This window comes from Corapipo altera, unplaced genomic scaffold, assembly GCF_003945725.1.
Source record: "Corapipo altera isolate COAL_440 unplaced genomic scaffold, ASM394572v1 116, whole genome shotgun sequence".
In the NCBI taxonomy this organism is placed as follows: Eukaryota; Metazoa; Chordata; class Aves; order Passeriformes; family Pipridae; genus Corapipo; species Corapipo altera.
Window position 1 is genome coordinate 1,678,541 of NW_020884953.1, and position 23,430 is coordinate 1,701,970.

General features: G+C 40.7%; 1 protein-coding gene across 8 annotated transcripts in view; it reads right to left on the reverse strand.

Moving 5' to 3' along the window:
* Positions 1–149: 149 nt before the first annotated feature.
* Positions 150–23,430, reverse strand: part of SUPT3H (SPT3 homolog, SAGA and STAGA complex component) — a 283,689-nt gene continuing 260,408 nt past the window's right edge. For 6 of the 8 annotated variants that reach the window (XM_027663414.1, XM_027663416.1, XM_027663417.1 and 3 more), the window contains exon 12: positions 20,734–22,510. In XM_027663414.1, the coding sequence (XP_027519215.1) occupies positions 22,469–22,510 (42 nt within the window). In that variant the 3' untranslated portion in view covers positions 20,734–22,468. Of the gene's footprint in view, positions 999–1,847; positions 1,987–3,879; positions 4,111–7,092; positions 7,235–20,731; positions 22,511–23,430 lie in introns of those variants that run through there. The other 2 variants (XR_003530912.1, XM_027663412.1) reach the window with 2 other exon arrangements.

The window sequence follows — 23,430 nt, forward strand, 5'->3', positions numbered from 1 at the left end:
AACAAATGGAGAGACCTGATCTATTAAGTGCAGTTACGTTGCACCAAATACAGGTTCCTGTAAGTAATATCAAGGTCTGCAAAGGGTAAGAAAATAAGACTTGGTAAAGTAGAATAGACTTGGATGGATTGGGTTTGGGGTTTTTTTTTAAATTGTTTATTAAGTACAGTGACAGGAACATATAAAACTTTTTTATGGAAGAAAAGGACAAGGACACCGGGAGTAGTGAGAACCCCGACCCACTGATTCTCTCAACAGGACTTGAATCCAGCACTGAAGCAATGGCAAGGACATATTTTAACCAGAGATAGGAGACAGAAACCATCTGCGGGGCAAGAAAATTCTGGTAACATCCAAACCAACTTGCTCTCCAAGATCCTGTGTGTGTACAGGCTTGTTGAACACGAGCACATGAATGTTAAGATTGTGTTTTCTGGGGAAAGGCAGAAACCTTTTACATTGTAATATAAATGTAATGAAATGTAATATAATACATAAAAATGTGAAACTAGTCTGATGTGACTTTCTTGCACAGAACAGCATCTTACCATTCATACATTCAGATACATATGCAGTATATATATATTCACATGCATAAACATGCTGTATTATTTAACTTAAAGCATAAACATGTGCTTAAGAGAGACAAGTCTGACAGCCCAGAGACCTAATCTTTCCATTAGCAGTCTTCCATCTCTATTACCTTGTCTCACTGGATTTCCTTCTGTGTCCCAGGGAGAATGGCTTTTGTAGCAGAACAAGCAGAAGAACACTCAGATTTACATAAACACTGTGCTTGATGTTCCAAGATGCAGCCACACCATCAACCAAGGGATGGTTTTCTCATACAGGAGGAATCTCAGCTGTAATCATCAGCCTTTTCACAACAGATTCCTGCAAGTCTTTTACTTCCTTCACTTGCAATTTGCCCAGCGCAGAGATTTACATGAAAGGGTTGAACTAAATATTGAACTTCATGTGGAAGTGTGTTGTATGATCTGGAATATCAAAGGGTATCTCTGGAGTACAACAATTTTGGTCATGGCAAAAGGATGAAATCCTTTTTTCCAGCCAAAATACCATCTATTAGAAGGTCATGTAAGTTGTTTATCACTATAATTTCTTGTTCTTGATCCCATTTACCTCAAGTGTCTTCAGGACAATTAATATAAGCAGTGCTTTTAGCATTTTAGGAAGTGCTATGCTAACTAATACAGGAGTCCCATTAGTGGATTCTGCTCCACTGAGTTTCAGTGTTAGGACTGAAAACTGAATTGCACTGTAGGACTAAAATTAGATCATCAGCCTTGACTATCAGGAGTTAGTAGATTGCTTAAAAGAAGCAGAATGGGGTGCTAGCAGCTGTAGATTAGTAATCCAGTAATTGAGGAATAAAGTGAGAACTGTGGAATAAAGGAATTGAGGAATAAAGGAATTGAGGAATAAAGTGAGATGTGGGTTATCTGGAATGACAAATACTGCAAATAATAAAAACACTTCTCTTTAGCCATATGGGTGAAAAGAGAACAATGATAGAATCATAGAATCATAGAATATCCTAAGTTGGGAGGGACCCAAAAGGAACACTAAGTCCAACTCCTGGCCCTACATAGGACAACTCCAAGAATCACACCACGTGCCTGACAGCATTATCCAAGCCCTTCTTGAACTCTGGATGGATGAAGAAAAGACAACATGAGGTACATACAGACCTGAGAATGACTGAAGAAGTCAGGATTTTCCTTTTGTTTTTAATGGTTATGATGAAGAACATTCTTGGACCCCACAACAGCAGAAGTAGCCCAGAAAAAAACCGTCATCCATTGTGGGTGACATCAAAATCTTACCTGGGCTTTGCACCTTGCAGCTTGGCAAAAGGCTGGAGACTTTAGCAAGTTCGGGATTCTGTGAGTTTCCCTGCAGACTTTCAGTGCATGTTCATCCTTGACACAAAGGTCAGTCTGTTTGCCAGATGTCAAGTCCTTCCTGCAAAGTACGGGGGGCAAAAGAGCAGTTCACATAAAGGTTGTCAGATTTTTTTATGCATTTTTTTTCCCCTGATTTTGGCTGACATTTTCTGAAATGAATTCAGCCTGAGGCAGACACTCAGCATGAAGAATTTAAATCCAAATGGTTACAGCTTGGCAAAGCTCTGAGCAACTGAAAACAGAGTCTTGTAATGGGAAGTGTCAGACAACCCCAATAACAGGGAACCAGCTTGTCTGGAGCGAGCATTGTAACACACTGGTGATGGATGACATCAGACTGGAAATTTCACAGTTAAGTAGCTGCAGTGCCACTAATCCTCCCTGGTGAAGAAGGTCGGTGTTAAGAGTCCATCTGGTCTGTATGTACAATGTAAGATTATGCCCATCATGACAAAGTTAATTAAGAATGGAATTCCCCTTTCTCGTTAAAGCAAGGAGTAAAATTTGGGCACCAGTGACTGACTTGACATCACATACTTTGGTTCATTGACAAGTACGGCACCTTCCACATGCATACAAGTTGCTGACTTTGGGATTTTTTTCTTATTAAGTGAATATTTGTTATGATTTACTTCTGAATTAATTGGGTTCAGCTTCCATCTGGACATTCCTATGAATGAACTTCAGAGGCCTAAACAGGCAAGGACAGGACATTTCAGGTTTGAGTGGAAGAGCATCAAGAGGAACAGAACATTAAATATGTGCACCTGGATATTCATACAGGAGGCTACTGCAGCAATATTTCAGTGAAGTAGGCAGGAATAGCACCATGTGACTGGCTTGACCAGCACATCTCAAAGTTTGTTATTCATGAATAAGCCAGAGGCCAAAAAAGTTCATAATGCTATTTGTCCAAGCCAGTATGGCGTAGGAAACTGCACTTACCTCAGAGCTATTCCCTCAGCAGGAAAAAAAAGGCTACATTTGAATAAATTATTTGTGGTGAATTATTCCATTAGCTGTAGTCATCATAATTCCACCCTGATTTTTATGTAGCATACATAAGAAAATTCTCCATTCCATATTGTATCTTCACTTAATTTGCTGTGGCTGGAAACAGCAATTAAACACTACTTTTAAAGAATCTGATTACCTGACAAATGCAGATCTCAGCTAATGTTTGCTACAGAGATGTTGCTAACAAAAGCAAAGCTCACAGTGAACTTGAATGATGAAAGTGAACTTGAATAATGGAAAATATGTTTAAATTTATGCATTAATAGCTCTGTGGGTAAAACCAGAAATACAAGGATTAGCACTCTGATGAGTGAGGCTCATCACGGCTAAAAAGGTTTTGATTTGTTACTTTGTGGAATATAAGGACTTAAATTAGCATCAGTTTGCAGCAGTTTTTCATAGAATCATAGAATAGTTTGGGTTGGAAGGGACTTTTAAGGCTCATCTAGTTCCAATCCTCCTGTCATGGGCTGGGACACTTTTCAGTAGATCAGGTTGTTTGAAGTGCCATCCAAGCTGGCATTGAACACTTCCAGGGATGGGGCATTTAATTTCTGAGTTCTCTAGAGAAGGCTGGTGTGAAAGTTTAGACACAAATGCCTTTGCTTATGCTGGCACCAGCAATGTCGAGACAGTGCAAGAGCATTTCTACAGCTTATTGGCCACGTGTGGGACCAGAATCAAGGACTCAAGTGTTACAAAGATCAGAGAAGCAAGGAGGAAAAGAGACATGGATAGAGTAAAATGAAACTCAAAAAGGTACTTCATCTCTGGAGAAGAGGTTGTGTTCTTTTATCCTACTCGATGAAACACCAAAGGGGGGAACACTTGGGTGGTACCATCAGGAAAAGCTCCATGTGCCTTGGCAGCACCTGTGGCCACCACGGGGCTCTGAATGCCCAAGCTGCTGGGACTGAGACGTGGTGTAACTCACCCAATTGTGCAGGTTCAGCTTCCAGGCACTCCTGCAAATCCCTGCTTTTGCTTTGGTTTGTGTGGGCTTCTCCCCTTCTGAGTTTTGGTTTCCTACAAACTCCATAACTCCCAGCACATCCAGCCAAAGCCAACGTGTTCTGCCTGTTTTCAGGTTGAAATCGTTCCATTTCACACAGTGCTCATCTGTAACCATGAACTGGCCCAGCTGCACTCAAAACTTGGCCTACAGCTGTTCAAAAAAAAGAAATCATTTTTTCATCACAGCAGACCCAAACCAGATCATAATGGGTTCATCCCAAAGGGAATAACTGGAAACAGCACGTCCATTTCCTTGGCACTACATATGTCTGGCATAATCTGCTAGAGAGAAAGGTACAACAGGTTTGCCTTAGACACATGGTTGGCTGCAATTGCAATTTGGGATAATCTCCATATTATAGGGTAGAATTATCCCCAGTTTCTTCTGCATAACCTGGATGTTTAGAAAGGAAAAATTAATCAGGTGACAACCCTTGCTTAATGCAAAAGGTTTATTCTTCCCCCTACTCTTCACTCCTCCATTCTTTATTTTTCTTATGACTGTGACGATAACGTCTGTGGATGAAAAACCCTGCAAAGTATAAAACATGCAGATGTAACATACTTCTGTTTGGTAACACACTAACTTCACAGCTTCCTTCGTATTGGCTCTGAGAAACAAATCTTATGAGTAGGGGGATGGGGATTTTATCAGATTTTTTTTCTTTTTTTCTAGATTTTAATATTGATACCAATAGCATAGCAAACAAGAACAGAAATAAAAAAACATAACTGAAAGCACAGATTTCCTGGTGTGGGTGCCCAGGCAGGTAGACTCCTGAATCAATCTTTACACATGCAAATGAGTAACATGTTTATCCAACATGCTCAATGCCCACTGGTCTCAGACAGAGTTGTGGGATGCTTTGCACTATAAAAAAAGTCATGTGTCTTTCCTTGGGCTGGATTTAGTCTCATGTGTGTATATATCAACCACAGAACTAAATTCTAGTTGTTCTGGGCTCCCTGGTGTAGTCAATAACAGTTCAACTAAGCTGCTTCAGATATTTGCCATTATGTGGGATAGATTCCACCCTAAAAGTCTGTTTATTTGCTCTGACTATGAAGAGATTCTACATATCCAGGTTACACACAGACATGCATCATCTATCAGATGCATCCCATCAGAAATAAGTTTAAACACGGCTTGAAGGGCAGCATTCATTGATCAAGTGCAGACAGCTGCAACGCTGACAACTACATTAACTCTCCTTTTGTACTCAGTACAAGCAAACAGGTGTCTTTAGGGTGTAGTTTATATAACATTAAAGCAGACAATTAAACTAGGTCAGAGTGATCACTGCCTGAAAGTGTCTGATTGCACTGACTGGAAGGGGAGCCTGTGACAAGAAGCTGAGGTGTGAATGCTGGGTCGGATGAGCTCCACACTTAAAATTCATCTATAGCCTCGTTTTTGTTGGAATAGGGAACCAGAAGTAGCCAAAAATTAGAAAGTTCACCAAACCTAACCAATGTAGCACAACCCAACTTTCCAAGATTTCTTGGGAAAACACAGGTGCCTGTGAACTTTCTCAGCACAAACTCCTCTACTTTTTCACTAATATCATCTTACTGTGGGATCAGTACACAGCCATTAGCTAAAGCTAATAAAACAAACTCCTCTGATATTTTGTTAGGCAGGTACCAATGTGCTGCTGTCGTAGCTTTAACGAGGAATAAAGCAATAATAGCTGATTCTGTACGATATGAATCTGAGGAAATTAATCCAGCTAGAAGTGATTTAAAACATTAAAGCTCCAAATCCTCACGGGATCATAGTACTAGGCAATTCCTTAGCAGAATGCACATCACCCAAAGCTTATGAAAATATTTTTGGAAAGAGCCACAGGAAGTGTTACATCATTGGAGGCAGCATAGAATGCAGCAAGTCAGGAAATGTGACTCCATGCCTGTCTCAGCCTGGTACCCGTGTCCTGCCTGCCTGAATCCAGTCAATTTGTCTCCTGTTCCTCTTCTACTCTTTGCTTGCCTTGCCTGTGTAGGACTGTGAGCTCCTCTCTCATGTTTATCCAGAGTTGTGCACTATGACAGCACCTCTCATAAAAAATGTGGGATTGAGGATCAACATAGTATTGACCATTTGTCCTCCACTGAAAAAAAACCCTCAGCATGTTATTATTATCTTAGGTGGTCAAAAAATACATTAGGGACATGTTGAAGGTGTTTAATTCTTATACAGACAGGAGATGAAGATTGTGGCAGGCAAACTGGTAAGGAAGTGTAAATAACCATATCACAGCTGCCAAACCTTTCCTGGTTTCTGCAACCAGACACGTTCTCTGCAATGCACAGTTAATCATTGTGCCAAATTACTTTTTTTACGTATTTTTTCCTGAACTGCAAGTTGCTCCCATGATGTGTTTGAATGTAGGGAAAGGCAGCTGTGTCTCCTTGTTGCAGATTCTTAGGCTGCAGCAGGGAGGAGGGAGCCAGATTGAAGATTTCCAGGTCAATCTCTCAAATGTAAGAGTCATTCTGGAGAGTGACATCTCTAGTGAAGAGCCATGACCAACTTGAATTTGACTCCCTCAGTGGTAAACACAACCTTATAATCACAGCCTCAGTTTCTAAGTCAGACAACATCTGTTATAGCCAGTGGTTCACCTCCACAGAGCATGTTTTTTCTCTGTCTCATCCACAGTCTACAGTGGAAAGCAATTTCTATCAGGTTTAAAAAACAAACAAATCAAAAAAACTTACAAAGATACCTAAGCAGGTAAACCATGTATCAGAAAAAAACCATGATTTCCTATCTTCTTTTCCAAATTTTCCTGTTATTTCCAATTACATGCCTTCAAGTATTCAGTCTCCCTGAGCCCTCAGGTCTCTAGATGCACTGCAGATTTTGCCATGATAGGATGTAAAACTCCTGACTCAGACCCCTGCTTTCAGACAAGCGTGATTACAGTGAAAATCCAGATTTAACATTTGTCATGAAAGAAAACAGGAAAAATTAACCCAGCCTTCAATACTAAGCCTTAACTTGTCAGACCCTCACGACCCTGGGCTTGGTTTATTCACAAAATAAGTACCCATTTCAGTACAATGATGAGAAAATTGTCCCATATTTTCATCAGGAAATACGCAGAGGTGGAAACCACGTTATACCTACCATGTTCTGTGAAATCCCATGTGGAGTGATGTGTAACATGATGTTCTGACATTTTAGTTTTGCTATGTCTGACTGCAGGCAGTACTGTGACAGCTTGGTACCAATGGCTGTTTCAAGGGATAAGATGTGCTTCAGCCTCAGTCTGCATTACAAAGAGGAAAAGTTCTTTTCTGATGCATATTCACAGTACTCAATTAAAGAAATGGAAAAGTCTTGAAAACAAACCAACTTTTTTTTTTTTTTGCATTTCTGCTTCTGCTTCTACAGTGTGAAGGATCTCATGACCATTAGATTTGATCTTTATCTTTAAAGTATTACAAATAACATGATAGTTAATTCTGTGAAATCTGCTTTGACTGAGAGAAATACAATCTTTTATCTATTTATGAAATGGTAAAGAATCAGTTTAATTACAGGCTTTATGCATAGGATATTCATGATACTGTGATAGCGGGAGATAAATTATTTTTCACTCAAAATTGACATAATTCATTGGTGGACAAATGGGGATAAACCACAGTTGACTAAAAAAAGGTGTAAATTTTGTACTGCTGCTAACCCCTAAGATGATTTGTCCAGGGGTGAAGTGGTACTTTTTGAAGACCTTACACCAAGATTAAGGTCTATATAATCCCATGAGAAGTCATGGATGGAGGAAGAATCATAGGGTTAGAGCTAATACTAGTCATATGTTTAACCACAGGAAATTCCCATAATGGTGTCCATCAAACTTAAACCTAACCCGGAGAAACACTTTTACCCTTGACCACGTCATCTTTTTATCCATCTTCTACACCTTATTCTCTACCTTTTAACCAACAAGTAGCATCATTCTTTCTCTCTCCTTCCTTCTATTTGGAATATTTCCTTTTCAACACTTTCATTTCCTTTCCAATCAACTGTGACACTGCTCTAACAGTAACATTGCTTTTGGCCTGCTCTCCTTTTCCAGTGTCCAGCCCTGTTATAAGAAGGGGTGAAACCCTTGTTACTGGATGCAATGACTGCCAGAGGGATCTTCTCTTTGTGTGCTTCCCTCTTCCCCTGCAGAGTCTATGACCAAAGGTGGGTGATAAAAATGATGCTTCACGCCTCAAGTCTGCCACAATCCACAGAAAAATTATATTAAGGACTCAGTTCTACAAAGCATTAAACGCCATGAAGTTTGTGTAGCCCATTAGAGGGCAAATCGTCTAATAAAGAACAGGATCGAATAAATCCTTGAGAGGTGACAGCTCTGCAGAAAACACCTGTAGAGCCTGAACACTGATGACAAGGGCCAGCACCTCTCTGAAATTACTTTTTTATCTCTATCCAAGACCATTCAGCTACTTCCAAGGGGAAAACTTAGCCCTGTACATCCCCTGCTCCTATCACTTATTTAACACACAGTTGCTTCTGCAAGACTCCTGCATCTGAACGGTCTTTTGTATGCCATTGGTATAATTGCTAAACTCACTGTTAACCATATTTAAGGAGTCACTGGTCTTTCTTTCTAGGATCCCATAGGATTTGGTTTTCCCCAACTACAGCCTCTCCATAGCCACGTTAAAAATAGGCTTGGTAATACTTTTCACATTTGTAGGCTGTCACAAATGGTTAGCAGGGAAGGAGTCATTCAAACACACATGACTTTATAATTAAGGCACCTAACTCTTATAAACCCCATTTTTCACAGAAGCAGTGACTTTTAATAAAGTGCAGTGGAGCTGTGGGGGATTCTGTGGTTTCTGCGTGCAGGCCTTGTGCGAACATTTTGACCCTCAGCCCTGACCACAGAGACCACAGTCATCAGGAGGAATATTTATTTCCACTCCAGCACTTGTCTGGTCTGGTGGACAAGCCCCTGAACACGGAGAGGCTGAGGGAAGCAAATGGCAGTCATTTCCCTTTGCTGTCCCTCAGTTTCTCCACCTATAAAATTGAGATAATGATTTCTTCTTCTATGGAAAGCTCCCTTGAGAGCAAGGATGAACTGAGCAAGATGTTAATTTTTTTGATGGGGTCATTGAGGTGTTCAACTGATGAAGTTTGAGAGAGAGATGGAAATGAAGTCCAGGAGCCACAAATCCCATTTCTATGCTTGCTTTGAGGAATGAAACTCCTTTTATTCCCTGGCCTTCTGATGAGTAGGATGCAAGAAATTAAAACCTGGAAATTAAATAGATGAAGCTCTTTTATCTGGATCAGTAGGAGGATCACATGATGAAAGCACTCTGGCTCTCTCCATGCATGTAGTAACAACACACTCAAAGCTGGAAAACTCAGATATAATTAAGAGAGCCATTAGATAATCACTAGAAATTAATTTAACTTCATTGTAAGGGCTATTATTTTCAGTTTACCTTCTGAGCAAAGTCAAGGAAAATACCTGATTATCAGCGGGATGACAACAGGTCATTCACAAGGTGAATTAGAAGATCAGATGCTGCAAGTGCTGCCTGTCAGCATTCACTAACTTGTCACAGGGCACCAGCACTGGCATGAAGACACTGCAGGGTGAGAAAATGGGATTTTGGAGAGACACAGGTCACCTCTTGGAATGCCTATCTGGCTGCAGGTCAGGGTGCCCTCACTGGGACTCTGGCATCTCAATCCTTTTGCTGACCAGTTCACCAGCAGGTTGAAAAATCCTCACTTTTAGTTAATCCTTTGTCTACTCTTGAGCACACAAAGTGTGACTTTTGGTGGTCATTTGAACTCTTGTTGTGGGATCTCTGTGATAGGTAACAAGCCTCACAGTGCAGGAAAAAGCAATAGATTCATCATTGGCACTTGCAGATTTCTGACACTGTCTCATATTCACTTTCCTAATCAGGTGAGGGAAACATGGGTCTAGATAAAACTGCTGGAGAGTGGGGACAGGGCTGCAGATATATGCACCAGGAGAGCAGTTATCAATGGCTCATTGTCAAAACAGAAAGCGGGACTGGAAAGCCAGAAAACACAGCCTGGGAGGACAGATTGATCGAGTTACATTTATGAGCCAAAGGAGAGCCTTGGTGGGATATAAGTGCCTTTGAGCACAGAAAAGGCTGTTAAAAACACACTGGTACAATCCATCCTCACTGGCAGGATAAGGAAAGCCTTTACGTTGCTGCAAAGAAAAATTCAAACCAGATAGGAAAAAAATTTATGAGGATCGAGAACATCAGTAGACTCAAGACTGTGAAATCTCCATCCTTGGGGGTCTTTAAACACAGGCTGGATAAACTTTTGCCAGGAAAAACAGGTACAAGGGCCCCTGTTTAAGATAGGCAGCACTGCTACAAGCTTTCTGTGTGTGTTCGAGTGATGCCCTGAGGCTTGATGTGCTTCTGACCAGGCTTTGTGCACTGGGTACAGGCTGCTGGTAGCTCAGTGCAGCACACAGAGATATTCCACTCCCAAGATGCCTGAAAAGTACGAGTTTATTTTATGTCAGGCAAGACTGGAGCTTTTCCAGGAGAGACCGTGGTTGTGTGATGCAACTGAATGGGCAGGTGGGAAAAAAGCAGCTGAGCAAAGGACACGAGGCTGGGTCATGGGCAGACCTGAGCCTTTTCTCTGTGCTTCCCTCAAGGTCATCTCCTTGGCAGATGAGCTGATGTGGATTTCCCCAAAAGAATGATTTTGACCTTAGCTGGGCTATTTTAGGAATGCAAGCTGGGACTTTGGCTTACTGGGGCTGAGCTCAACACCCAGCAAATAGAACAGCATTGGAGAATGGGAAAGTAAAATGGTAAAATCACCCCCAGAAACATGTGGAGGGGAGGTAGCACAGAAATCACAGAACTACAGAATCATAGAATGGTTTGGGTTGGAAGGGACCTTAAAAGACCATCTTGTTCCAACCTCCTGCCATGGGCAGGGACACCTTCCACTAAACCAGGTTGCTCCAAGCCCCGTCCAACCTGGCCTTGAACACTTCTAGGGATGGGACAGCCAAAGCTCCTCTGGGCAACCTGTGCCAGGGCCTCACCACCCTAATGGTTTGGGGGTTCTCAGCAAAGGTGTTATGTGGGTTATCTTGGGGTTTTAGGAATCATACAGAACAAACTGAAGTAATTGCAAAAATACAATATAAAATAGATTTAAATATAAAATAGACTAAAAATTTAAGTTCTTTGGTCTCAGTGGCCATATGGTAGCAGCAGATATCTCTGGGGAAGGTGCTTTGCAAGGATTAATGGCCAGATGGGGGTTAACAGGCCACAGCTGTACTATGATCCCCAGCTCCACCCCAAATTAATGATCTTCTGAGGACATATCCTTAAATTAGAGGAAATGACAGGTTTAAATTGGCATGTGCCACACACAGCGCAGTGGCAAGCCCAACAGTTAGTATAATTTTTAATACGGCCATAGAAAACACCTTTTTATACTAATAGAATAAATCATGTTCTCAACACCTGGAGTTTACACCAGCCAACCTGTAATAACGTATTAATGCATAGCAGTTGCACATCCTGTTACAGAGCAGCAATAAAATGGTGAGGGACCCAAGGGGACAGGTTTTAGCGCCAGCACAACTTGCTGGCAGCTGCAGATCACCACTCCCCAACAGTGCAGCTGTACCTGCAGCACCACACCAAAGACCAGGGACTTGTTTTCCTTCCTAGATGTCCATGGGATTTTATATTTCTTTTCCTTCTTTCTTGATCATATAGACTTCCATTCAGGACAATATTATTATTTTCAGTCTTCCTTTAAGAGTGTGCTCTAATTACACCAACTATCAAGACTGTTTCAGGTCAGATGGGTGGCAAATGATGCCCCTGGTCCTTGCAAATGCAGCCATGGTAGCAAGATATGCCATCCCTGGAAGTGTTCAAAGTCAGGCTGGATGGGGCTTGGAGCAACCTGGTCTAGTGGAAACGTCCCTGCCCGTGGCAAGGGGGGTGGAATTAGGCAATCTTTAAGGTCCCTTCCAACCCAAACCATTCCATCATTCTATGATTCTACATACTCAGCAATGTAAGGGTACTTCTGAGTAGCCTTCAAGGAGAAGTAGGTGGAAAAATGGATCACTTTCTTCCTCTCAGAGGTATTCCATCCCCATGGCATCAGGCAGGTCTCAGTAAATTGGTTAAGCACAGGTCCAGGTGGTGCTCTGAAAGCAGCACCTTCCTTTCTTAAATGAAAACCTGAAATTCTGATTTCAGTCATGAAGCTGCTGCTTCCAGGAGGAGATTGTTGTACATTTACAAGTATCATCAGTCAAGAAAACTCAGATATTACCTTATGTGTGGTACCTTTACTGTTCAGCAAAAAATCAGAGATCTGGACAGATTAAACCAGAGACTGTTCTGATAACTATGGAGGGTTTACATGAGATCACATTTTAATCCTTTTGCTTTCTATTGTGTAGATTATAAGAACTGTGTCCAAACCACTGAGGGAACTCTGAGCCACTAACTGCCTTTATCAGGATTCAGTGTCTTCCTAAGGCACTAAAATATTTGGGGTTTCCAAATCAGAAGACACAAACTCAGCACTGGATAAAGCAGCTGCTGTGCTGGACTCATCTCTGTCTCTGTGCAAGAAGAAAACCAGTTTTGCAAAGCTGTGGTGGTCAGTTTTTCAGTCACAGAGCTATTGCAGCTTCCACACCATCATCTTTTCATTTGACTTTTGGGGCCTCTAGGCTTCTCATTACCATTATTATCACAACTATTTTTAAAAAGACTGGGTCCACAAATTCATTCCCATGGTACAGCTATAATGAATTGAGGCACTGAGAGGTCTGGATGGGAGCCCAGGTCTCCAGAAAGCCATTTCAGTGCCTTCACCTTCCACATGTGTTGGTAAGGGGAGTAGGAAAGCATCTGCTTTCCTTAAAAAATAAATTAATCAGTAAATGTGCCAAATCTGATATGATGCAAATTCAATATAATACCAAATGGACAAACAGCTAGTTAGGAAAAGCAGCAACAGCCCTTATTTCTAGACTTGGAGTGATATCACCAACGATGCCTTCGACAAGGAGGTAAACAGGAAAAGCTGAGTTGGCTGAAAGTCTAAGAAACAGGGAGGGAAAAGTCCATGTTTACCACATGGAAAAGGACAGACAAAGGCAGCACAGAACTGAATGTTATTTTCAACATTCCCAAAAGGGGATGAGACAGGATAGAGGGTTAAAGACACAACAACACTTAAAAAAGACTTTAAACAAGTACTTACTAGTGTTTCTTTCTGAGTGGATTTAGACTCTGGTTCCCTTTGTCTGCAGAAGGAAAGGAGAGAAAGAACCACTGGCTCATGGCTTTGCTGTAGTGGAAAACTTTGCCAGATTTTGTCTTTTTTCTTATCCCCACAGCAAACCTTTATCCAACCTGAGAGTGGTCTGATGCTCCTCTGAAGATAAACTCCCAAAGACATGTACATGTGTTTTCTGTCCCCACAGCCTGACAGCTTTCCTTCTCTGGAAACACATTAGGATTGTTCTCCTCAGAGTTATAGAGACAGTCACTGAATTATGATGAAACAGTTGATCAGGAATTGGCAGAATGAGGGTGATTTATTGGTTATCTGGGACCCAGTTCTGCAATCAAGATCCATATGAAGTCATTGATAATATGGTAATAACTCTCTCAACAGGCTGAGGGAATGGAGGGTGTTCAGCCTGAAGAAGAGAAGGCTCCTGGGAGACCTCAGAGCCCCTTCCAGTGCCTACTCAGGGCTCCAAGAGAGCTGGAGAGTGACTTTGGACAAGGGCCTGGAGTGACAGGACAAGGGGGAATGGCTTCAAACTGACAGAGGGCAGGGTTAGATGGGGCATTAGGAAGAAATTCTTGGCTCTGAGGGTGGTGAGGCAATGGAACAGGTTTCCCAGAGAAGCTGTGACTGCCCCATCCCTGGAAATGTTCAAGACCAGGTTGGACAGGACATGGAGCAACCTGGGATAGTGGAAGATGTCCCTGCCCATGGCAGGGGGTTGGAACAAGATGGTGTTTTAACGTCCCTTCCAACCCAAACCATTCTGTGATTCTACAGTGGTTAATGGAAAACAGGCAGCAGGGTCCTGCTCGGCACCCATGAAAAACTGCCAATATAAAAAAATAAATCAGGCAATCTAGTGTTTCTGAGCAGCACCTGTGCCTCCTGTATTCTCATGACCTCAGTGACTTGACCTGAGATTTCACACATTGCTTTATCTGCTGGTTGTCACATCAAACCTGGCACTGCAAGACAGACTTGGTTGCCACAAGTTGTGCTGCAGAACTGGTGCTCCACAAGCACAGAGAGGCGTCAACTGCCTTCCCCCAAACCGAAAACATCAAATAGTGCAGCTTCAGACTGGATTTCATGGGTCCCACTAGGCAAAGAATTCTTTCTACCATGCAAACAACAAGATACAGCCCTGGGTGAGCAGAAAACCTACACTCTGAGTCATGGAGCGGTGTAACTCATCCCATCAACCTCCAGAAAACTCCCAAGCTCTGTACTTGCAGGCTGCCAGTTGCTGATCTGGGAAATGCTCCATTGGGGCTCACTGCTTTTCCCACCTAAACCTCAAGAGCTGTCATTGAATTCAGTGGAAAACAAAGTTTGACCCATAAGATGTGCACTTTTTGTAGGGAAAAAAAATATACCTCCTTTTCTGGCATAAGTTTGTATCACTACAGGATTCAAAACATATGAGATGATTTTAACTTTTTTTTTTTTTAAATATATATTACATGCAAATTGAGGGACTATCTCTGACCTTCCAAGCAAAGTTGAATAGTAATGGTTTTAGAATCCATAAATTTTTGGGTGTCACTTGCTAGTAAAATGTTGGATAGGAAAAACAGGGGGAAATAGCCTATCCATATGAAAACAATAATCATGTAATATTTATTGTCTGGGATTGAAATGTTTCAAATATTCAAAGCAATAAAACGTCAGGAAAAGCTGGACTTCCTGATGTAAAAAGGCCATAAATTTCTTCCTTCATAAGACACAAGGAGGGGGGAAAAAATCAATGTGACATTTTACGCTAAAGAAAGAAAGAGAAAAACAAAGAAAGAATGAAAGAAAGAAAAGAAAAAAACCCACATACTTAAATCCAAGTTAAAGCAGTGGAGAGCCCCCAGAGGGCACAATCCACTTACCTTTGGGAGGCTGCAGGAAGGAAATGGCAGCCAAGAGCACAACTCATGTATTGTAAAATACAAGGACATTTCAGAACAATTTAAGGGAGCAACAAGGTATATCTGCAGTGTCCGGCTCTGACAACTCCCTTCAACATTCAAGAGCTATAAAAATACCTGCTGTTGCCCTCAATGCACAAACTGGGGGCTTATTCCCAGCCCTTTGAGATCTCTCCCTCTCAAACCATATTTTGATGACTCTAAAAAACCCCAACAAACCACTACCAACAAAAAAAGCAACTTGCAAATTCAAAAATGTCTTTTACATACAGGTCAAAGGTTTTTTTTCCCAAAACTTAAGGAAGTTTCACAATCTCTTAAAGATCCACAGTGTGACATTAAAACTTTTTGCAAGAGAAAAGGACAGACAGCAAAGAAACCAAAATTAAATTACTTCTACAAAGTAAAAATCTTTTATCTTTACAAGGATAAAATACTTTCTTTGCAGAGAGAGGGAGGTATCAAAAAAGGGCTACATTTGCTTTTAGATTTGTAAAAGCAGAGCTGGTTTTTGGAATTCAGTCTTCATGAAAAACATGAATATATATATATTCAGATTTATTTAATATATATGCATATAAACTAATATATTTTCTATGCTTCTTCTGCTCACCTATGAATAAAGTTTTAATAACAGGCTCTTTAAGTGCTGCATTAATTTTGCACTGCCTTCAGGACCACCAAAGAAACCAACTAAGATGCAAAATCCCTTCAGACCGTGCACCACAACTACATACCAAAGTGCACATAAAACAAGCCTCAACAAAATAAAAATGAATCCGGCATCATCCACGAGCCCAACTTCAACACTGTAAAAAAGCACCTATAAAAACCAACCGTGGCAAAAACTGGAAGGTTTGGACCTTGGCCAAAAATTCAAATGTTTGGCTGCTTGTACCAAATTTTATCTTCACAACCATAACATTGGGAAGACTGTAACCTGTAAGTGTGGCCACTCCTCCTCTCCCAGTCCAGTCAAGACTTTTCTTCTTCTCACTGACAGCAGTACACACTCGATTCCCAAGGCAACATTAATTTCCTACATAAGCCCCATTCCCAGACACGAGGATATTGTCCTCTGCTTCACAGACACCTGTCCAAAGGGGTTTAGCAGGGATTTGAGCAACTAAGGAATACTTAAACTCCAGAGTCCTTGTGGAATAATTTTCACACTGCTCCCATTAACCCATGTGCGGATGGAGCGCTGGCCATTTCTTGTATGATTTTGTTGCAGGGACAACATTAATTCTCTCTCTCCTGGACACATCAACATAGCAACGTGGACTAGCTTAAATGGCTACAACTATTTATTTGGGTACTGTTAATAAAAGTGATCAACTCAGACCTCGTTCCAAAATACATGTGCCCTTAGAATGTGAAAGGTTTTTAACTCAGCAGTCAAACCCAACAACTGCAGAGGATAGAGAGCTGTTTACCACTGTATTGGCTCTGAAACCTGACCTCATATGAAATCGCTATTCTTAACTATTTCACTGCCACGGTTCTGATCGCTAAAGAGTGGAAATAACCACGATGTAACAGTCAAACAAGAAAAAATAAATATATTTTCTCAAGTGACATCAGGCTGAGTCCAGTCAGATCAAGATTATTTCATTCTGTCTTACCTTGGAGTATTCAGTGTTGTGGTTCTTGATCTTCCAGTGGAAGAATCTGTCATGTTTTTCCTCTTGGGCTTGTGCCTGATTTACACAGTGAGGAGACCAGTGGGATGCTCATGAGTTTGAGGGAGACTTCAAGGTTCACCTCAACTTGCTGTAAAAGTTCAAGCTCTACAGGAGTCATGTATCAGTTTTGCTACCATCCCAGACAAGACGAGTAAGAGCAGCACCTTCCATGGAGAAACTGACTGCCAAAGACCCTTTTCCAGGTGCTCAAAGTAATCCTTAATAATTGCTTCCATTTATTTGTGTTCTGTCTACACCAAAATCTGCTGAGCAGTGAAAACTCTGCACTATGTTGATAACATTCCAAAACAGAGGAACAGAAATGCTTTTAATATTAAAGAAAGGACAAGGTGACATGGAGAACACTAAACAGATCCTGTCTAATTTAATAAAATTAGTTACTTGAAGCTGCAACAAAATTTGTGCACAAGCAGCAGATTTAGTCACTGGTGAGTAGCAGACACAGGATAATCTGAGCAAGGGAGCTCAGGGGAGAAGCTTGACTGGAACCTTTCTCCTCTGAACACCTTCCTTCTCCTTCTGCAGCCATGGTTCAGATTTGTTTTCACCTCAGCTTGACACACAGTTGCTGCCATTTCATTTGCAGATCTGAGCAAATCATGTCAGTACAAGAAACGGAATAGTTTTGCAGAGGTTTTTTTTTGTTTTGTTTTGCAGATTAATTAAATAGTTATGGAAATAAGAGCTAAACAGAACTGGTTTGAGCCAACTTGCTCTATTGGCTGTTGACTATGAATCCTGCTACAGCTTCTGATATCTTACACCTTCTCGTCTCCCAGGTCTAGTTCCAGGCTGAAGATCAGCCACCACCACTTCAGTAGCACTTCATTATGTTCAGACCCAGTTCATTTATGAAAAATTAACATTTTACTTTATCTTTGTCAACACCCATCACAGCTGCTGCCCCAGTTAAATCAGGGCATTTATGTTTCTTAATTGTGTTTCTCCTCTTGTTTCTTGCAGCTCTGAGGCACTCTGCAAAGGCAGTTTGGGAGATGAGGGTAGGAACACACTGGCAGTGCCAAAGTAATGAATATGTTCCTCGTGGTGATTTTTGATGCAGAAATCCAGCGGAGTGTGGAGGAGGCAGAGTGCCCCACAGTCCATGTTTTGGTGGAGACGTATCATTTGTGTTTCTGCACAGGGTCACTAAGTGGCCGTGGCACATCTCAGCTGGAAGGGTTTAAAGCTTTGAGCCCTGGACTGGGTCCAAATTGAGTGGTTGCATTCTTCCACCCCCAAACCCCCTCGTGGATCCAGTTGGAGGCTGCTTTTGCCCCTTTCTCTCCTAACCTGCAAGGCTGGTTTATGTGCTGACACACCTATTGCTTTCACTGCAGAGGGAAAACAATTCAGAACTGAGGGCATCAGCATGGATTTGGAAACCCAGGTTTTCTGAAACACCCCAGGTTTCACAATATGGAGTCATTTAGTCTCCCATCATTTAGTCTTTCTGCAGAAGAAACAGAGATAACAACACATTATTATTGTTTTAAAGTGGTGCTGTGGGCAGGAACACATGGAAACCTGTGAGACACTCAGATATTACAGTAATCAAAGTCATACAAGGATCAAATTGACAGATCACATCTTCACAAAACCAGTAAGAAAATCTGTAAAGCATCTGGACGAAGACAAGTCCAGAAATATACAGATATTGGTATAAGACTTTTGTGCCAATATTTGTCTGATAGGAGTTAAGATGAATCATCAATCACAAATAGAGAACTATAAAATGTAAAATGAAACTGTATTATTATAATTTTAGTTCTTGATTTTCCTTATTTATCTTTCCAGCTCTCTTCCACTACTAATCTATCTTGTTTAAGAAAAATAGTATATAAGTATAGTGGAGCTTGATTACTGAGAATGGCTATTAATGTAGTGTCTCAGAGAACTCTCTAGACAGTTAAAAGGCTTTTAACAGTAAAATATGAAGGTTTCCTTCAAATTTGCAGTCATCTGCCTTCTAAAACTTTGTTTCAGTTGCCAACATTTCAGTGATTTATAGAAGCCAAAGTATCTGATTTTTGTCTCCCCACAAGAGATGAGAGCTATTTTTTCTTATTATTTTGTAAAGGCAACATCATTATCTTAAGTAGAAAAGAAAAAAGTTAAGGGCTACATTAAAGATACAGCCTTCAAAATAATTTTTAAGGCATCTGGCCTTATTTAAACCATCAAATTTACATTCAATTCCTTCAGGGATGGCTCCGCTGCTTTGCACTGGCTCTGTGCCCTCTGAATAAAGCCCTGGATTTAATGCATGCCACCACTGCCTTTCCCTGGCTGCTTGGGGTGGATATATAGTAGAGGCATAAAAAAATAGAGGTATAAAAAGCCCAACCTTGGACAAGATGATTCACTCAGGCAAAAAAAAAACAACCTCAACCCTGTAACTGTTTAAGTTTCAACTAGAGGTTAGACTTGTGACTAATGTCACTATCTATTTATTCTTAAATAATTATTAGAAGTGTTTATGTACTGTGAAACATTCTGTATGAGCTGGATGGTAAGCTATAAAACATTTTATGAGATCTACACATGGCTGATGGCAGAACCTTAATACAACACAAAGGTTCATCTACACTCAAGAAATGCCAAACCCCACTTTTTATTCTCCCCCCTCAGGGAGGGTGACATTTGACAAAAAGGAGTGTGCTCTGAAAACCCAGGGGGGCACATTCTGCAGGGTCTGAGTGTCTCTGGAGAAACACAGAGCTCTCTCAGCTTCTCTCGATTTCCAGAGGACAGTAAAACTCTTTTAAAGGGTTTTATTCTCTCCGGAAAGCCTGAGAAATGAGATGAAGCCCAACCAGCAATTTGTGTTGTGGCTCCATCACCTCTAAGAAGTTTTAAGCTGAATTATTATCCCTGTTTTGCACACGGCTGGACTAAAAATCTGAAAACTGAGGTAGTATAACCACACAGAAGGGCAGAGACTGAAGTGACAGCAAAACTCACAGTCCCTTATTCCTACTGAAATAGATGTTTCCCTTCTTCAGGTAATAATGTGAAATAATCAACATCACCTGATCCAGTCACTGTAAATCCGGGCTAAGAATCAAAATGTTTTGCAAGTTTAAATTACACAGGAATAAAGCTATTCATATGCAGCCATGAACTGAATCTCAAAACGATTTTTATACATATAATAAAAATGCGTAGCACCAGCTCAAACACACATCTCTGTTTCTGCAGCATGGGAATTGGTGCTAAGACACACTCCAAATGCAGAACGAGTATTACTGGCTGCTTTTTTGTTTTAAACAGAGTAAAAGAAAACTCTGAAGATGAGAAAAAAAAAAAAAGTGATTACTTCCCAAAATAAGAATAAACTGGGTTAGTTCAAGATAGGGAGACACAACCTACTTTGTTTGACTCTAAATTCAGCTCCCTGACTTGTGCAGAGAAGTGAAAGGTTATTATATGGGTTTACTGGGCAAACACAGATTTTATAAATAATTGCCTGTCAGGCTGTTCAAGATAGACAAACACACAGCAGACCAACACAAACATGATCTGTCATATTTCTGAGAGAAATGTATGTTGAGTCTTCATTCTCTGGGACTTTAAGTAGACCAGTAAAAAATAAGTGCCAGTATTTTTCCTGCTTATGCATATTTTAAAATGTAAAATCTGGGAGAGATACAGCTACAGAAGGAATTTTGATTCCAGTACCCAGTGCCTGAAATGGTTTCTTCTGTCTCTATCCCTGCAGATCAAAACCAAATACAATAAATGTTGGTGTCCTTTTAAAAAAGTCTGGATGTTTACAGCAAGCATATAATTTTCCATCATTAAGGATGCCAACAAAAATAAAGAGTGATGATAAAAAGAAAAGTTTAATCATACATTTCAAGAAGCACAGATGGAACATCAGAAAACTTCCCCCTCCCCTCGTTTAATACACAGTGTTGTACACGTTACTTTCAGTCCTTTACACACAGATAATTTCCAGAAAACAGAAGCAAAAAGTAGGCAAAAGAAAAAGCAATTTATGAACGTCAGTAATATTCGATGCACAAAGTTCACTTTTACAATATTTTGGTTGCAAAGAGACATTTTGCTGTTTATTTAAAAAATATACATATATTTAAAGTTTTTGCGAGCAGGTCCAGGAGAGAAGGACAACAGAACCACCTACGAATGACCACAAGAGAGTAGAGCAGGAGTAAAAATTAAGACCTCACACACTAAGCACAAAGGAGGAGGACGGCTCCACTATATAAAACTAATATTTTGCTGATCTCCTGTTGATCCCTTGAGTGTTCTGTATTAATTTGAGGTTTAAGCTGGATTCCAAGCCTGGCTGAAGCAGACCCTGGCCCATGGGTAGCACAGGGAAACCAGCAGGACGTGCCTGTAGATCCTGGTGATGAGTTGAAGCATGAGCGCTTTTCTCTGGTCAAGCATCATCGTGGTCAGCTCTATATTTGTACAGTTTTATGGGAAGAAATGAATGTGTTTGTGAGGCCAGCAAAGGCTGGAGGAGCAGGGGACGGGAAGAAGCATAGAGGGAGGGACTGAGATTTAAAAAACAAATCTTGAAAACAAACAACGTTACCTAAAATATGTTTAAAAAAAAAAAGGCAAAAAGAGCTTGGTTTCTTCTTTAACCAAATCCAACAGTAATGCTGCCTTTGTCAACAACAGGGACAACATCTGCTTCCTGCAGCAAACGCTGAGCAAGTACATAATGTTAAGCCTTTGCCTACAACCACTGAGACAGACAGTTATTTAAATATTTTAGGATGTATTTTTCTGAATAGGGGCCCAATCCAGTGCCACATCACTGCAAAGGCCTTTTTAGATTTCAGAGAGTAATAACTCGAGCCTTAGGAGATGCCAACATTGAGAATCTGGGGGTGACCACTCAGCCTATCCTTGGGTCTGCAAGAAGTCAAGTCTCTCACTGGTTAAGTTCAGTTTACTTGAACTTTTTTCCGAATATCTTTGGGTCCAAACTTGCTATTACTGTCATCAAAATCCCCTCACTGGATTAAACTGGGTTATACTGTCTGAACACTTAAATCAATGAGAGAAACGACTTAGTGGAAAATAGAAGGAAATAATTTTTATTTTTGTAAAAATCACGAGGAAAACTATGTAACCTTAATATAACCTATATAAACCAACACAACCCAGTCTATCTCTGGCCTCTTCCTGCCCCATCCTGCTTTAGAAAAAAACATCTTTTGGAGAACACACAGACTTCCAAACACTTAAATAAAAATGACATGGCAGTCAGAAAGAGGCTGACAGCAGCAAGTCCCCTGCAAACTCCAGCATTGTCTGAGCTGCATTCTTGTCCACCTACACCCTATCCCAAACATCCTGCCATTAATTAGCTAAATGTTCCAGCTAGTAAACAAGAATAACGACTGAGGGGGCTGGAAAGAGAGACAGAGACAGCCAGCAGATAGTCACAACAAACCAGCCCACTCACTGGTACATGGAGACATTGGAGCTTGTATTTTTTTTCCTTCCATGGAGGGGAAAAGAAAATCACCTTAATATAACACTGTCTTTCCTGTTGCTGCAGCCACATCCACATCAGCAGGCGAGAAAAGTCATCCCACTCCTGCGGTAGGCACTCTGTCAGGGAGAGAGAAAATCTGTAATGAATTATCACATCAGCTTAAACAAGGCAAGGAGGCACAGAGAAAGGCAAGGCTTTCTTCCTGTTTTGTAGGCTATTCTAGCTGCAATCTAATAATGTGCTTAATCTGAACATTTCTGGTGGGGAAGCTATAAGCAACCACTTTGTCTATTAAAAAATCAATGTGGTTAACAAGTGGTTAGTGACTCTATTTCAGGAGAGCGAGAGATAGGCAAAAATGTAACATTCCTATTTTGCTAATTGCCTGCAAAATAGATGAGGCCAAAAATACACCATTCTGCTGAATCTGTTTGTCCTTCATAGGTACGTGTTCTCTATTCACCACGTTCAAGAATAATTTCTAACTTATCTGAATAGTCTATAAATTATTGAATAATTACAGTTTTCCAAACTTAATTTATAGTCTGAGTCTGAAGTTCTGTAAACAGACACTGGTATAATCCCCACCACTCCAAACCCAAATTAATCTTAAAGACCCTCTGGTCAGTGTGAAATAATTTGATATCCCATATACTGTAACTTGGGCTCAAGTGTTTCCAATGGTAAAGAAGCTCTTGAGAAAATAATTTTAAAAGATCTTGTGACACTGTCTCCCTAAAATACTTTTCATGCATTTTTAACAGCTCTTTCTGAATCAATATAGGAAACTATGCCTTTTTATGCCAGGCACACTGGAAACCCTATATTTTGAGGGGATATTCTCAGTTTAAAAATGCCTTTTTTTAAATATTAATGGTATCTTTAAAAAAGCAGAGGAGTTTAAATACTTTTGCTTTATTTGGTTCACCTTCAGCAGTCATCTAGTTTTAAAAATGAAAATACGGTCATCTATTTCATTACATTAGTGCTTCGTCAGATTTATTTTGTACCTCTTCAGCCCAAGCACTTAGGAAGT